Here is a 14,364-nt window from a genome sequence, read left to right on the forward strand (position 1 = left end):
CGATGGCAGCGACAACCAAAGTGAAAGTGAATGTAAAAGAAAAGTTCTTAGTAAGAAAAAATAAATTTATTTTAATTTGTAGAGCATGAAATTGAATTGTCAGTGCAAATGTATTGGTGCGAGCCAATGCTTGCCCCTAAGTCAGCCTTAATTGTGCCGAGAGGAGGGAACACTCAAGAGTCAAGTTGCTTTCAGAAAACACACGCGTTCTCGCTCTGCTCAAGAACTGCTTGACAGCATAGAGTGGACATTTAAATTCAGTTTTTTTGACATAAATGTCTGTAAGACTTCATGTAGCTCGACTTACTCTTAACAGATCACACTCTTCAGAAGAGTAAATGAATTTACAATCTATTAAATCAAGTTAGTTAAGTGTCTTTAAAAATTATCCAATGTAGTTTTCTGTTTTCTGTTCTCTGTTTTTTGGCACATGCAATCACTTTTGACATGAGAGGACAAGTGTCATATATTTCACCATAGTACATGTATTATACAACAAACAATGCCTGCCAGATGTCCTCATTTAAAGCAACATTTCCATACACGAGTGCAGAGGACAGACACATCAATATAAATATCTGCAAATGAGACCTGAGTGCAATTAGTGCAGAGTGAAATGATTAAAAATAAACTAAATTCACTCTTACATCACTTCCATTGCATTCTATTTGCGATGCTCTGAGTGACAGGAAATGTGCAGACGGATCCGTTATTTTTACGCCTCGTCACAGTTGCTGGAGCTAACAAAGCAACAAAGCAGCAAAGAGCAGTCTGGCGAGGCGAGCGCCTGCCACTGATTGCCGACGACAAAAGCCAGCCAGCCAGTGATGAGCTGCAATAACGGTGACAGCCATAATCATTATATATGCATGAGCTTGTAGTTGCCGGCAAGCAAGCAAGCGAGTGTAGTGTAGTGTAATCAAAGTCAGAGCCACTAAAAGTTTAAATAAGCACAAAACAACGAATATGAAATACAACAACAAAGAACAGCAAATAAACGATGCCATCAGTGGCTGACTTGATGCCTGTGACGGCAGAGCAGCGAAATGGCTGACAAAAAGGCGCTAATAACGGCAACGACAAACTGACAACATGACATTAAAGCGCTGTTAGTGTCATAACAAATGTCTGTCACGGCTCCGCGTGTGATGCATTGAACATTTGTTTCGCTGGCTGGCACCTATACAATACATAAATACGGTAAATAAGAAATCAAATGGTATTTAATAGCTGAAACATAATGTAGCGAAGGGTTTGAAAAAGCGCTGCCAATTCGCTTATGTGATAGAGAGAGTGAGGAAGAGAGGAAAGAGGCTAGCTGCTTATCAAATTGATGGCGACACCTGTGAATAACCTGTTGGAACCAGGCGCTGTACCCAGTCGCCGCCCTTAGCACCCAACGAGTTATTCACCGACCAGGAAACCACTCAACAACTCGCATTAGCTACCTGCCCGCTGACCTAGATGCATAAACACAAGCGCAATTTGCAAACGCAAACCACAACCGTTTCTTTGTTTATTTGATACTCTTCTGATACGCTATGCCCTTCTACCCCTTCAACCGCTCACCCGCTCACTTGTCATATTTGTAGGGGCTTGCTCTGCGCCATCTACTTGTGTGACTAACACTCACATCCACAGTTGGTCTTTTATGGCTTCCCTTTTAGCCTTCTTTATTGTTTACTTTCAAGATTTTGTTGTAAAGTTAATAGTTTCATGTTCAGTGGCATTTGATAGTGTCTTCATGACATGCACATATACACACAAGCACACAAACATATATGTGGGTTATAAGTCAGGCCTGTCAGGGGGGCGTGAGGGAAAAGCGAGCGAGTGAAATAGTAAACTATCCACAAAGACAAATGTTATAAAGTTGATAATAAATGAAGGGGAAGGCGCATAAAATGCTCATACATCGACTGAACTTCTTTCTCTCTCTCTCTATAGAGTAAACATGTATGTAGGCTCTTTTGCACCTACCGGATTTGTATGTGTGCAGCAGATTAAGTTGCGAATGCAATAAAAAGACAGTGCAGCAAAGTTTCAAATAAATATTGCTGGCAAAACAGGTGAAAGGGAATTAAACGTGAGCAACTTACTGTTTCAAAAGGTTACTGAAGCGAATCTCTGGTTGCATGATGTTGAGACTTGAAAAAACCATTAAGTATACGTTCGAAAAATGCTAGAACTAATTAACTATTAAGAAGACAGACAATTATTAAAGGCACAGAAGAAAAATCGAAACTCAGATTTAGTTTCCAAGTACCTGAAAGTGTTTACCAAAAGAATCAATAAGATCATGGTAAGCATGTAACATCGAATATTGCCTAAACCGCTCTTAACCATTTCAAATGCCTTCAACATTCATTCTACTCATTGTCTTTAATGGGTTAAGAACGAACTGTGGTTTAGATTTTATTAGAATTTTGAAAATATCATACTAGTACTCTTGTTGAGATATATTACATTTTATATCCTCTGTTGTGGAATCTAGAATCTTAAATTTCAAGCGGAGTTGGGGACTGATGAGAATGCTGAGACTCTTCGTACAATTGGTGCTTGAGAAAAAATCAAATATGAAACCTAATACTTCAGTACTCTGGCTCACTGAGAATGTTAACATTGCAAATGTAGTGCTTCTTATACCAAGAGGCTCACTGTGAATGATATAAATTCACATCCTTCACACGCTAACGCTAGTCTTCATCGCAATACTTTGCTTTGGAAGATCGAGAGTTATTTTCTAGACTGCTGTGAAATAGGCAAAGGCAGTTGGAATTCCAAAGCAATTTCCGAGGCATTGCTTAACTGCCAGCAACGCTTCATTTATTTAGTTTAACGAGATATATTGTGCCGTCGCAGCTCAAAATAACACAGTCATTACCAGAAAATTCATAGCGCATTTGTAAGCATAAAATTATCTACGCCTTAATTCATTCATTATGCACACACCAACACCACAAAAACACCACCACAACTAAATGCATACAGGCACAGGCACATCCATTGCATGCATCGCATAATTTTCTTCATTAAAACCGCAATGCTAAGGCGGCTGACTGGTGTGCTGCTTTCGAGGAGCCAGCGGCGACAATAAATAATAACTAGGCCAACACTGTAATGCATAGATACGAAGTTTCCCAGCGCAGACAACAACATAACTAACACATTATGCGCGTTCGAAACCGGCAAATGAGTGTGTGTGTGTGTTTGTGAGTGGTTGTTGTTGGTGTGTGTGGGACTATCAGCGGAGCTGCAAGGTAAATTAATTCCGAAAATTAATACACAAAAGCAATAGCAGCAACAGCGGTTGTCACGAGCAGCGGCACCGACTCCAGTCGCCAAGCATATTCAGAACACGAGTCTGCAGAAGCCTGCCCGAACATGGCTGGCACTCAGTCGGCGGAAAAGTAATTAGATATTAGCTAGCGATGTATGTGTTGGGCATGTAAATTTCCCTGCATTATATATCTCATATATTCATCTAATATGCAGGCGCACGGACGTCTCACATTTCAGTTGCGACACTTTGACAAGCGGCCTGTCACTCAAGCAGTCTCAGACATGCGCTAAGCGAGGAATGCGAGGGGGAGAGCCCCAACCGAAATGCTGCACTTAATCTGGAATGTGGCAGCTTATTTATGAAGCATTTCAATGTCACATACGATTGTTCCCATGAATATCCGATGAATTACAGTTACTACTGAATTTCATAAAACAATAAGAAGCGAGCCGAGGTGCAGTTTAAATGACAGCTGATGGAAAGCATGTTAGAATAAAGTATGCGTCGCTGGTGATTATTTAAAAAATGTTTAATGTTTTCAAAAGAGATTAAACTTGCAATTATATGTTCAGCAAAGAAAAAAACTTGTAGGGTATCTCTTTGGGCTTTCTGAAATATTCTTTATATGTGAAGACCTCGAAAATGACTTCCATGAAAGTGTGAGGATTGTTGCTTTGAAGTGAAATCTTGCTGCTATTTAAGCCACATATCAAATAGTTGATGAAATGACAGTTCACCGTGTTTCTAAGCTAAGCTTTAATTCGAGTATTTTTGGTCTGCTGGCTTTGTTAACCATAATTCATATATTAAGTTATATATTTTTATGATGAAATCTGTGAATGATAAAAAAGTGTTGTATCTCATCTATAATCCATTGACGGGTACTTAAAACTATTGTACTTTTGGTGAACAAAAAGTCAAAAGCCCTTCTCTAACGCATCAGTAAGCACAAGTTGATTAAACATTACCGTTACAAATAACGTGTATAAATAATTTGCCATCCATTGCTCTCGCATTTAACTCTACCCACCGTGGCAAATATTAGGAATGTGTGGCAGGTAATCGGCATCAAATGTTGCCAGCACCGACGGACTTTGCTGCGGTTGAATGGAGTTCAATGCTGTGCGGCCACTGGCAGTTGGGTAGTTAAATATTAATTATATTTTGTGGCGCGTGGCTTTTGACACTTGTCGACTAATTGCAACAAATGAGCTGCCTAATGCCGCAGAAACGTGTCGGCTGCGGTGACATCGGCGCCGGCTGTCAGTGCGAAAGTCCTGTTAATATTTAAATAAATTTAATTTATTAAATTAATTAAGTTGACACAACAAGTGCAAGAGTTTTAATATTTAAATACTCACACACACACACATATATACATACACATGTCTGCATGTTGCAACATTCAGCTGACAGTTAGAGCTGACGTCGCATGAATAGTTTAGTACATGTGTGTAATCAAAATTTAATCCTGTTTCCAATTAACCGGAGAAATATGCTACCATGTGCTATGCGACTGTGTGTCTGTGTGGAAGTGGTGGTGGTGCAGTGACTAAAATGTTGCACATACGACATGTACGCCAATTAAGTTTATCAGCGTATTTTCCACATCGTAAGCAACGCATTTGGCAATTGCGGCAGGCGACCAACTGTACACACCAAACGCCCGGCAAAGGGGTGGGGGCGCTGAGGTCGGACGGCATGTGGCGGTTGAGCTAAGGAATGAATGGCGCGCCATAAAAACGTAACGCAGCGCCTAATTGCCGCAATTAAGCCGACATCATGAATGCAAATTATGCCATAAGCTCGCATAAAAACACCCTGACTCAAGCATTACAACAACAACAATAAAAGCCGAACAAAGTCAACGAAATTCCAGCCCAGCAAAACGACGGCTGTGACGTATCTGGGGCGGCCGGCAAGCCTCCGCCTATCAAATCGACTCAGCGCGCTATGCCGCAGGCAAGTCGAAGTGTAGTCGAAGTGTGGCTGCAAGAAAAGCAAATAAAAATTGGGAAGAAACGATAATCGCATTACGCGGCATTTATAAATACTTCTATGCAGTGAAATATGCACGTCTGTGTGCTCATGCTCACATTTACCCTGTGTCTGTGTGGGTGTGCGTGTGAGCATTTGTTTACTTGCAAAGCGGCGCGTAAATCGCTAGAGTTAATTTGCTGCAAAGATAAGCGCCTTTGGCTGTGCAGTCGAGCGGCAAACGCGAAGGTAAACTTTCGTCGCGCCGCCACGCCGCGCCTCCGACTCTGCGGGAAGACCACACAATTGTTTTCTCGGTTTTCTTTCACTTTATTGCTTTAAGGCAACTCTGCCGGCTGCGCGGGGGAGCGGAGTGCGGGCGTTCACTAGCATTCTGCGAAGTGAGTGAAAACTTTTCCGCCTAATGTTTGTGGGAAGTACGTAACAACAGCAATTAAATGCCGACAAGCAAAATGAAGTTGAGGCATCCGGCTCCACAAGCAACGCCTGAGACACGACAATAAAAATTGTTTTCTCCATTTTGAGGTATTTTGAATGACTTCTTAGAAAGTTACATTTGGAAATGTGGAATTTATTGGAATTAAATATTTTACTTTTGCGAGGGACTCAAACCTGTTAAAGGTGTTTGCTGAACTGTAATCACACGATGAAAGGAAGTCTAAGTGAGAATAATCACTTGCGATGAATATAAAATCAAAATGGACCATGAAATTCCTTTACGAGTGCAACGGTGAAAACGCTCAATTTCTATGTATGAAATGCTGTTGTGTGTATGAGAGTTGTCGAACAGTCGCAATTGTTTTATGGCGCCCATACTCATTCATTCACCAGCACATACATGCATCTGTCGTGCGGTACAAGCCGTACACTGGTGATTGCGACATTTGCAGTTGATTGAATTCGTAATGTAACCAAATTATTTTCACTTGACCACCTTTTCAATTTCCGTGCGCAAAAATGTTCATTGTGGTAACGTTCGTTAGCTCGTGAGCGGGTGAGCAGCGACGAGGTGTTACTCCATAGCGTCCGAAGGGACTGGTTGTTGTGAGCGGGAGCAGTGTGGAATGTAATGAAATTTACCACACGAATAGACAATCGAATGCATTCACATGGAAGTGTATTGAATTTGCGGATTGCCGTTAGATGGCATTTGGTTGGCAGGCGGATTTCAGTGAATTTCCAATATTTACTGAACGAATCAAGCAACTGGGGTTTTACTGACAAGTGATGAGCTCGAAAAAAGGGATACAAATGGTTTAGGTGTAGGTTACAGAGGCTTTCTCAAATATAAAATATTTTATGTAATTTCTGCTTTGACAAAATAGGAAATTCAGATTTCAAAGCAATGTCCATGCTGATAATTTCCAGTAAATTTTGGTATAACTTTAGAGTCACCAAATCACCAATCGTAAACTATGAGAACAGCAATATAATGTTGATTTCTTACATTAATAATAACAACACATAAAGCGAAAATCTAAAATCAGACCGTTTCTTTGGAAAGTCCCCTTCGAAGCCATGAATGCCCCCGGCGTTATGTGCATACAGAAGAATATGTGAGCAAGCCAATTAAGGGTAATGTGGTGTGATTTAAGTGCCGTAAAAATTTACTGGCTATAACACACTTTGCTGGGCTTGCCTTTACCCCCCTTGCTCTCCCTTCAGGCAACAAGAAGCCGCGGCTGCGGTTTTCAACGCTTTCAACTTGCTTGTTGTCTGACATTTCCGACTCTTTTCCAGGTGTGTCGTCAGTCTGACAGTTTGCTACTTCCGTTTATTTTCATCGGTTGTCTGTTGTCAATTGGTCCCCCCTCTTCACCGACGAAGTGTATTGCAATCAACTCACCGCGCTGTCAAATGAGTTTCCATGGTGCGCTTTGCCAGCGAAGTGTATTATAAATTTCATTTCTCTTTAAAGTATTTCACAGTTATTCTGCTGTGCTCACTCAGCCGTCAGCCGTCAGCTTGGCGACAGGATATTAAAAGCTGTGACGTTGCATCATGAGAAATTAGGTTGGCAACTTGCAGTTTTGCACACTAGTGTATAATCAAATATATCTACATTTATATGCTTTCACTCATATTTCTACGAATGCCAAACAACTGCGGTCCGTTGCAGTTTCTTCTAATGAAATTTATATTTATTTTTTGATATACATATGTAGGACAAGTTAAGTTTAAGACGTTGCTTTTACTTCATATAAATAAAGACCTGAGGTCATTTGCTAAATTTATATTTTTTCTTGCAGAAAGATTTGTACGTGAGCAAAGTCGATCCGGGTTCGCCACGCGCCGAGCGTAAACTTTCAGCCGCGACCGCGCCATCGATGAAAACAAAGTGGCTGAAAGCATTTAGAAGCCTAAAGCCGGCTTCCGGTTCAGCCCCAGCCGATAGGTGAGTTCAACTACCGATCCCTCTCTCTCTATACCATACACAAAACACGCTCAATAAACACTCTTACGAAGTGTGAGAGATATACAGCCAAAAGCACATGAATTATTAAGTTTAAGTTAGATCAAATTATAATGTTAGTTAGTTAATAAGAATTATTTCATAGGATATATATAGAAAAGAGGGTTTCATGCTTTTGTACTTGTATTATTTTATTCTGAGTATGATTATTGAACACCTAAGTATGTAAGCGGGTAAATTAGAAGATATTTTGATAAGAAAAATAAGTTAATAATAAGACTAAGTAACGCGCGATGAGAAAGAAACTTTGCGGAGAGCCAATCTTTCAAACAAAGACTCACTTAAAGAGATTTTGATGTTTGCAGTCCTAACTGGTCGGGCTAACAGTCTCACCCACAGCTACGGCAGTCAATCTGTGAAATTAGAAAAACATATAAAATCAAACAAACATATTTTATTCTCTAAAAATAAACTAAGCCCAAAAACAAAAATAAATAAAAATTGTGTACTCTATAGAAAAATTGCAAATTATTCAAGCAGCTGCATATTTCAGTAGTTTACCGAGTGGAAATTGCTGTCTGAAAATTTGTGCCACAGAGCTCACAACTAGTTGGAGGGTGCAGGGGGTAGTCGAGCAGCCGCTTGCACATGCATTTCACACTAAATGATTTCCCCAACCGGCCGATGAGCACTCGCACTGATTGCGGCCGTTTGGCGCCGCGTCAGGGAATTGCAAAATGGAAGCGTGAAGCGAAGGCAAAAAATATGCAAAGTATTACATAAAAAGTAGGAATGCCGCAAAAAACTGAAAAATTCATATGCCCCACACACACACACAGCCACACCCACACCCTGATTGGCAAAATTTTGCGCTTACACATCAAATCGGTCCTTGAAAAGCGCAAAAAGGTGGAAAATGTAGTGGCGGCAGTAGAATATCGATAGTTGGAAAGCCATCAACCGCTGCCGGACCGGCATAGGCGACACACACACATATTCGTACATGTGACATGCAAAATGTCTGCCCGTCTGTGTTGATCATGTGTATTTACCGAATGCGGGCCAGAAGCTGTTTTGCCTTATGTAATCACTGAAATGTGAAATGTTCTATTGAAAATTATTATTTTCCAGCGCCGGGTGTGTTAGGCTATATTGAACTCCTGAAAGTATGCCAAACGGCAGACCGGTACTTGAAGTGCGCTCGCGTGTGCTTGTGTGTTGCAAGTATTGACCGGTAGATCCGCTTTTTAGCCGAGCTCATCAAATATCAGCGCCATAGACTGTGGTGGTGGGGAGTGGAACAGCGGCGAGATTACAGCTTAAAGCAAACAAATCAAAGCGAAATAGTTGATGATGTGGCAAACGAGGGTTTGGAACGCAATGCAAAAACAAAAAGTGCACAGTTCGATGGAAACGCTGCAGCTCATTGGTGCTGCGCAGCGAGACCTACCACTTTTGTGTCGGTGCATTCGCCAAGCGGACATCAACAGCTCTCTGCAACAATAGAAACTGCCTGTATTGCCGCCAACTTCGCCAATGCGCCTCTCGCTAAATCACATGTGGCACAAATGTGAAAATATTAAAGTCACCTTCAGTGTTACAATCACCAACACACTAACACACCCTCACACTTATTCCTTTTGATGGATGAGCATTTCGCTATTCGCTCGCATTATTGTTATTATTCCTGTTTTCGCTTCACAAATCTCGGCATATTGCAATCGCGCGCGGCGCTCTGCGGCTTTTCCATTCAATCGCGATGCGGTAAATATTTAATGCGCCGTCCACCTCGCATCGCCCCGCCGCCTTTGACACACGCTAGCGTAGCGATTGCACGGCGGTCCGTTTGATGTCAGCACGAAAGCGAAAGGACAGCCGTCACAATGCCGGGGAAATGCTGCAAATATTGCATTTAACTAATGAGTAGTTCGATGCGGTTGCTTTACCGCCTCGCCACCTCCTCGCCGACCGGCCGCAGTACAAAATGAGAGGCATGCGGTTGTTTGTGGTGAAATCACTTTGGCGATTGAAATTCAAATTCAAATTTAAAGTTTGTTTTGTGCTATTCTCGACAGCAGGCGGATGGGTCGAGAGCTTTTCTGTTTCACTTTCAGCAAAAATTTACTTGGCAACTCTGGCCTACATCTGACCTTTGCTTGTATTCTCTCTCTCCGCAGTGATTCAATGTTTTACCACTGCTTTTGCGTTTCAACTGACCGCGGCTGCCAGTTTTTTCATGGAATTTCACTTTTTATGATTTGAAAGCAACTTGGCAAATATTTGCTAGGCATCTGCAGATAAGTCCTTATCATTATCGATTGCCAGACTTTGTAATTTGCTCAAAATTGATGCAGTATTTTCAACTATTGGCAGATGTTGGTTGTGGCACTGTTGAAATGAAAAGTAGATTTCACGAGTAGCAAGAGATGTAAGGATAAATTCTCTGTACACCGAAGGCAAAAATAAGGGAAATTAAGTAAAAAAATGAATTTAGAATTTTAGTAGGCGGGAAATTTATCAGTTTCGAAACATCTATGATTCAGCAATTAATACTGTACATTTGTACATGTAGAGCATTGCCTAAAGCTTCGCTTTGAGACAAAAGTCTAGTTCTCTTATAGCCTTTCCACAAAAACCGGCGAGTCCCTCCAATTCGCCAAAATCAGTGATTTTTTCGCATGACTGAAGTTCGCGTGTCTTTCATTTTGCAACACAACAAGAACAACAAACAGTACATAGCTATAAATATCACACTGAAAGGCCGCACTTCCAACGAAGTAACTCAACCGACTCATGTGACGACAGTGAGAGCTCTCGCCTCTACCATCACACCTGTGCATGTATGTGTGTGTGTGTGTGTGAGTACTTGGAATTAAGTAAATGTTGTTGTTGATGTGGTTGAAATTCACGCGAACAATTGACTAAATCAGCTACCCGCTTGCGGTTTAAGGTCAGGCCAGTCGGCATTGCGACGTCAATACTCTCGCCGCTTGGGTGGCGGCAAGCGCGCGAAATGTTACGTATACGACAGGTAAGCCCGGTAAAACCCAAGTGACAAATTGCCTTGCGTGTCACATTGCATGCATAAGTAAGTAGCGTTTTGTTGTGGTTTAAATTCGCAACAACAACAACATAAGCATGGAAGCCTTGCCTTTGCACGCATTAGGGTTGGCAGCGCCATTACTTATATAATTTGCTGATTCTGAAGGCTGACAGTTTCACAAAAAAATGTGTTTTGCTCAGAAAAAACTATTAGCTGACCAATTTCATTATGATTTCAAAAAGTCGGCGAAATAAAGTCCCTCAAGCAGTACTTCAAGTACCTGCTTTGACAATCAGTCAAATAAGAGCATACCTGTGAAAAGTGAAATTGAAGTGTTGAATACTGGAAGACACATCCCTAATAGATGAAATACATATATGTTGAGAGGTTTGCATGTGTGGCGATTTGGTGATTATGGCTTAAGGTGACCTCTCGCACGCCACCCAGTCCCTTTGTTCGATATGCTCCCAGTCGCATATTGTGAGAGGTCAGCTAATAGAGCAGCAACCATTGCATTCACTTAAGTACCAACAACTAATTGACTTACTCGTGTACTTTCACTTTTAATTACGGTTTATTAGTCGAATCGAGTTGAATGTGCAATGGGTGTAATCGTAAAATGTTCGAAACAGTCGATTTGCCGCTAAGCTCAGCTAAACCAAAAGTAAATAGAACGGCAATTAAGTGCAAGCGTATGTGTATAGTGTCGAACAATTTCCTCGCGCTGAGCGAATGCGCCTAATTTGTATTTGCACACAAGCGATCTGAATTTAATTTCACACTAAATAAGGTAAGGTTAAAATTATGAAAATAATTTATGGATTCGTTAGCTCTTCAGTCGTTCTATTGCTGTGAGATTGCGTTCAAAGCTTGAACAGTTTGCACTTAAAGTCCACGCTAACGTATCCTAAGTAAGTTAGTAATTTAACAAATAATATTTAAAACGAAAACTTTAAGCGATCAAAGTTTAGTTTAGTTTAACTATCAAAGCATAAATAAGTTATGTAAGCCATATATGTTGCTAGTTATTAAGAAATACCAATTAATTACTTGTAATTAATCTTATTTTAATACAATAATAATAATAATTGAAATATTTACTGATTGAGTAAGCCTTTTAGGCACTTACCATCAATAAATGAAGACTATTTTAGTTTAGAAATTTAATTGCGAACAACATAAATACACGAACACTTTTATTGAGCAAAACGCAATTAATTTAACACATCGAATAATCCAATTATTTTGTTGCATACATTTTTGTGTCATTGCCTAAACCGAACCGCAATCAAATTTTTATCATGCGAACTCACATTTAACAAAAAATAATAATCAAACAAACAAATAATTCGAAATCCATATGGCAAATCGCTTATTGCAAATTCAAACCACCCAGTCAACCACGTCCAAATCAAATGTATCACGCCGTCTCAACTGTTCTGACCTTAAGGTAATGAAATCAAATAACCAATAACAAATAATTTATGAAATATACAATTATCCAGAGTTTTTGTATCTGTTGCTGTAGGGAGCTACTCTGTCATCTATTGCAAATTTATAATTAAACATTTACTCAACTCACGCACTTTCTGCTCTCCATCAATCGTACACCTAAGTGTGTGTCTGTGTGTCGGTAATTCCCTCAACTTCCCCAAAATCCTGAAATCGGAAAGAAAAGACCAAATTTCATTCTTTTTCTATGTAAATATGTATGTGTGTCACCACTTTCCAATCGCCCACTAATTTTCCGCTATGTTTTAAGTATTTGTTGTTGCTGCATAATCACATACACTGTCTATTGTCCTCAATTGCTCTCCTCACCCCCACCATTTCACTTGTATGTACATATACACCCACACATATGTAATTTATTTACCGTTTAAAAATCTAGCAATAGTTGACTTTAGAAAATCAGTAGCTCAATTATCCTGCTCCTAGTTAATTGGCGTATATAAATATAGTTATGAAATAAATGTAAAATCCGTTAGATAGTGCAGTTACACTTAACCTTTTCCACAGATCAAACTGCTTTTCCCTATTCCATTATCTTCCATACCAATTTTTATATAGATATTTTAATGTGATTAAACAATTATGTAAATGTCTATGTGTCAAACGACGACAGAGAATGCATTCGCGTCACGTTCGGCTAACAAAATTACACTCTTAATTGAACACGTCGCCGAGTTCTCCGTGTAAATATATTCTAACACATTTTCACCGAAAATAGAGAAAAATGCGTAAATGAGAGGAGATATAGACAAATTTACAGAAAGGGTCCAATGAGATTAAAAAATAATTGATCTTGAAAATTTTCCTCGGCGTTTATTTCATTTGTTGCAAGAGTCTAAGAGATATATTCATTTATTTTCTTAAGACTGGCTATATAGGAAAGGACTTAATAAAAGAGGTCTCTGAAAGCAAGCGGCGTCTCTCACAATGTGTTTCACTTTCTATTTTCTCCATTTGTGGTACTCTAAGATGCAAGTAATAGGAAATGTTAACGCAGCTCAAACTGTAAGGTGGTGAGCCCATTTTCAGAATATATCTATTTCGAGCATTTTTTATTTATTTCAATACTCGAGAGCAAACTCAAGATGTACTTAACAACTTCATAAAGCTCGCTCGCTGGAGTCAGGCACCAAAGCGTAAAACAAAAGGGGGCAAGACAGATTATCCAACATGCTGAATGGCAAACATAAATATTAAGTTGCATACAAGTACCGAGGGTCCGGGGGCTCCGTGGGTGGTTGGTTGGTCTAAAAGAAGTTCACGTTAATGGTTGAGCGAATTTCGGAGTGCGCCAGTTTCGAAAGACAAAGCCAAAGCCAAAGCCAAAGACAAATATGAAAAAGTGGCGCAGAGTTGGTGGCACTTAAAAGTTGGTGCGTGAGTCGCGTGAGAGGCGAAGTGGAGCCATGTGGGCGGCACAGCAGAAGAATGAAGAAGTACCGAAGCCAAGGAGCAAAAGTAAATCACAAAAGTTTTCGCATTTCTCGAAAAAGTTTTTACAATTTTTTTCGGTTTGTTTTTGTTCGCTATTACAAGAACAAGAACAGGAGAGCATATGTACATACATTTGTAGTTGCGAGAGATACTCGTTTGTTTTTTGCTCGACTGCGTTAGTTGTCTGTTTGTTTGCCTCGAGCAAATACGAACAATATGGGCACATGCATGTGTACGCAAACAACAACAACAACGAACAAACAAAAAAAAGAACTGAATTTGAAAATATATTTTGCTTGCTCAAAGGATTTATGCGAATATACGAGTATATATGTATGTGTTTATGCTGCAAGAGTTTTAGAAGGCTCCTCTATTTTTGGTCGCTGCATAAGCAATAGAATGAAAAATTAATATTATGAGCTTTAAGGGCGTATCTGCAATAAATCTCCAAAACAATGGCTCCACCAACATGCGAAGACCCACTTCGACAAAAGCGTTGCTAAGTGAGGAACTCGAAGCTGGAATATATTATTGCTTTTGTAGACCAGCTCACAAGTCTCAAACCGTTTCTTATGCAAGTTACAAAATATTAGACATTTTCCTCACACTTTATGACAGAACGAAGTTTATAAGACTTTCAGGATCTCACTAATACTCTCGGACATTGAACAACCGACTAAA

The 14,364-nt window shown here is 40.0% G+C and overlaps 1 protein-coding gene across 1 annotated transcript in view; it reads left to right on the forward strand.

Moving 5' to 3' along the window:
• Positions 1-14,364, forward strand: part of LOC105221357 (uncharacterized) — a 176,660-nt gene that overhangs the window by 119,884 nt on the left and 42,412 nt on the right. The window contains 1 exon segment of the mRNA XM_054234723.1: positions 7,531-7,676. Within this exon segment, the coding sequence (XP_054090698.1) occupies positions 7,531-7,676 (146 nt within the window).

The sequence above is a fragment of the Zeugodacus cucurbitae genome, chromosome 6 (genome assembly GCF_028554725.1).
Source record: "Zeugodacus cucurbitae isolate PBARC_wt_2022May chromosome 6, idZeuCucr1.2, whole genome shotgun sequence".
Classification (NCBI taxonomy): Eukaryota; Metazoa; Arthropoda; class Insecta; order Diptera; family Tephritidae; genus Zeugodacus; species Zeugodacus cucurbitae.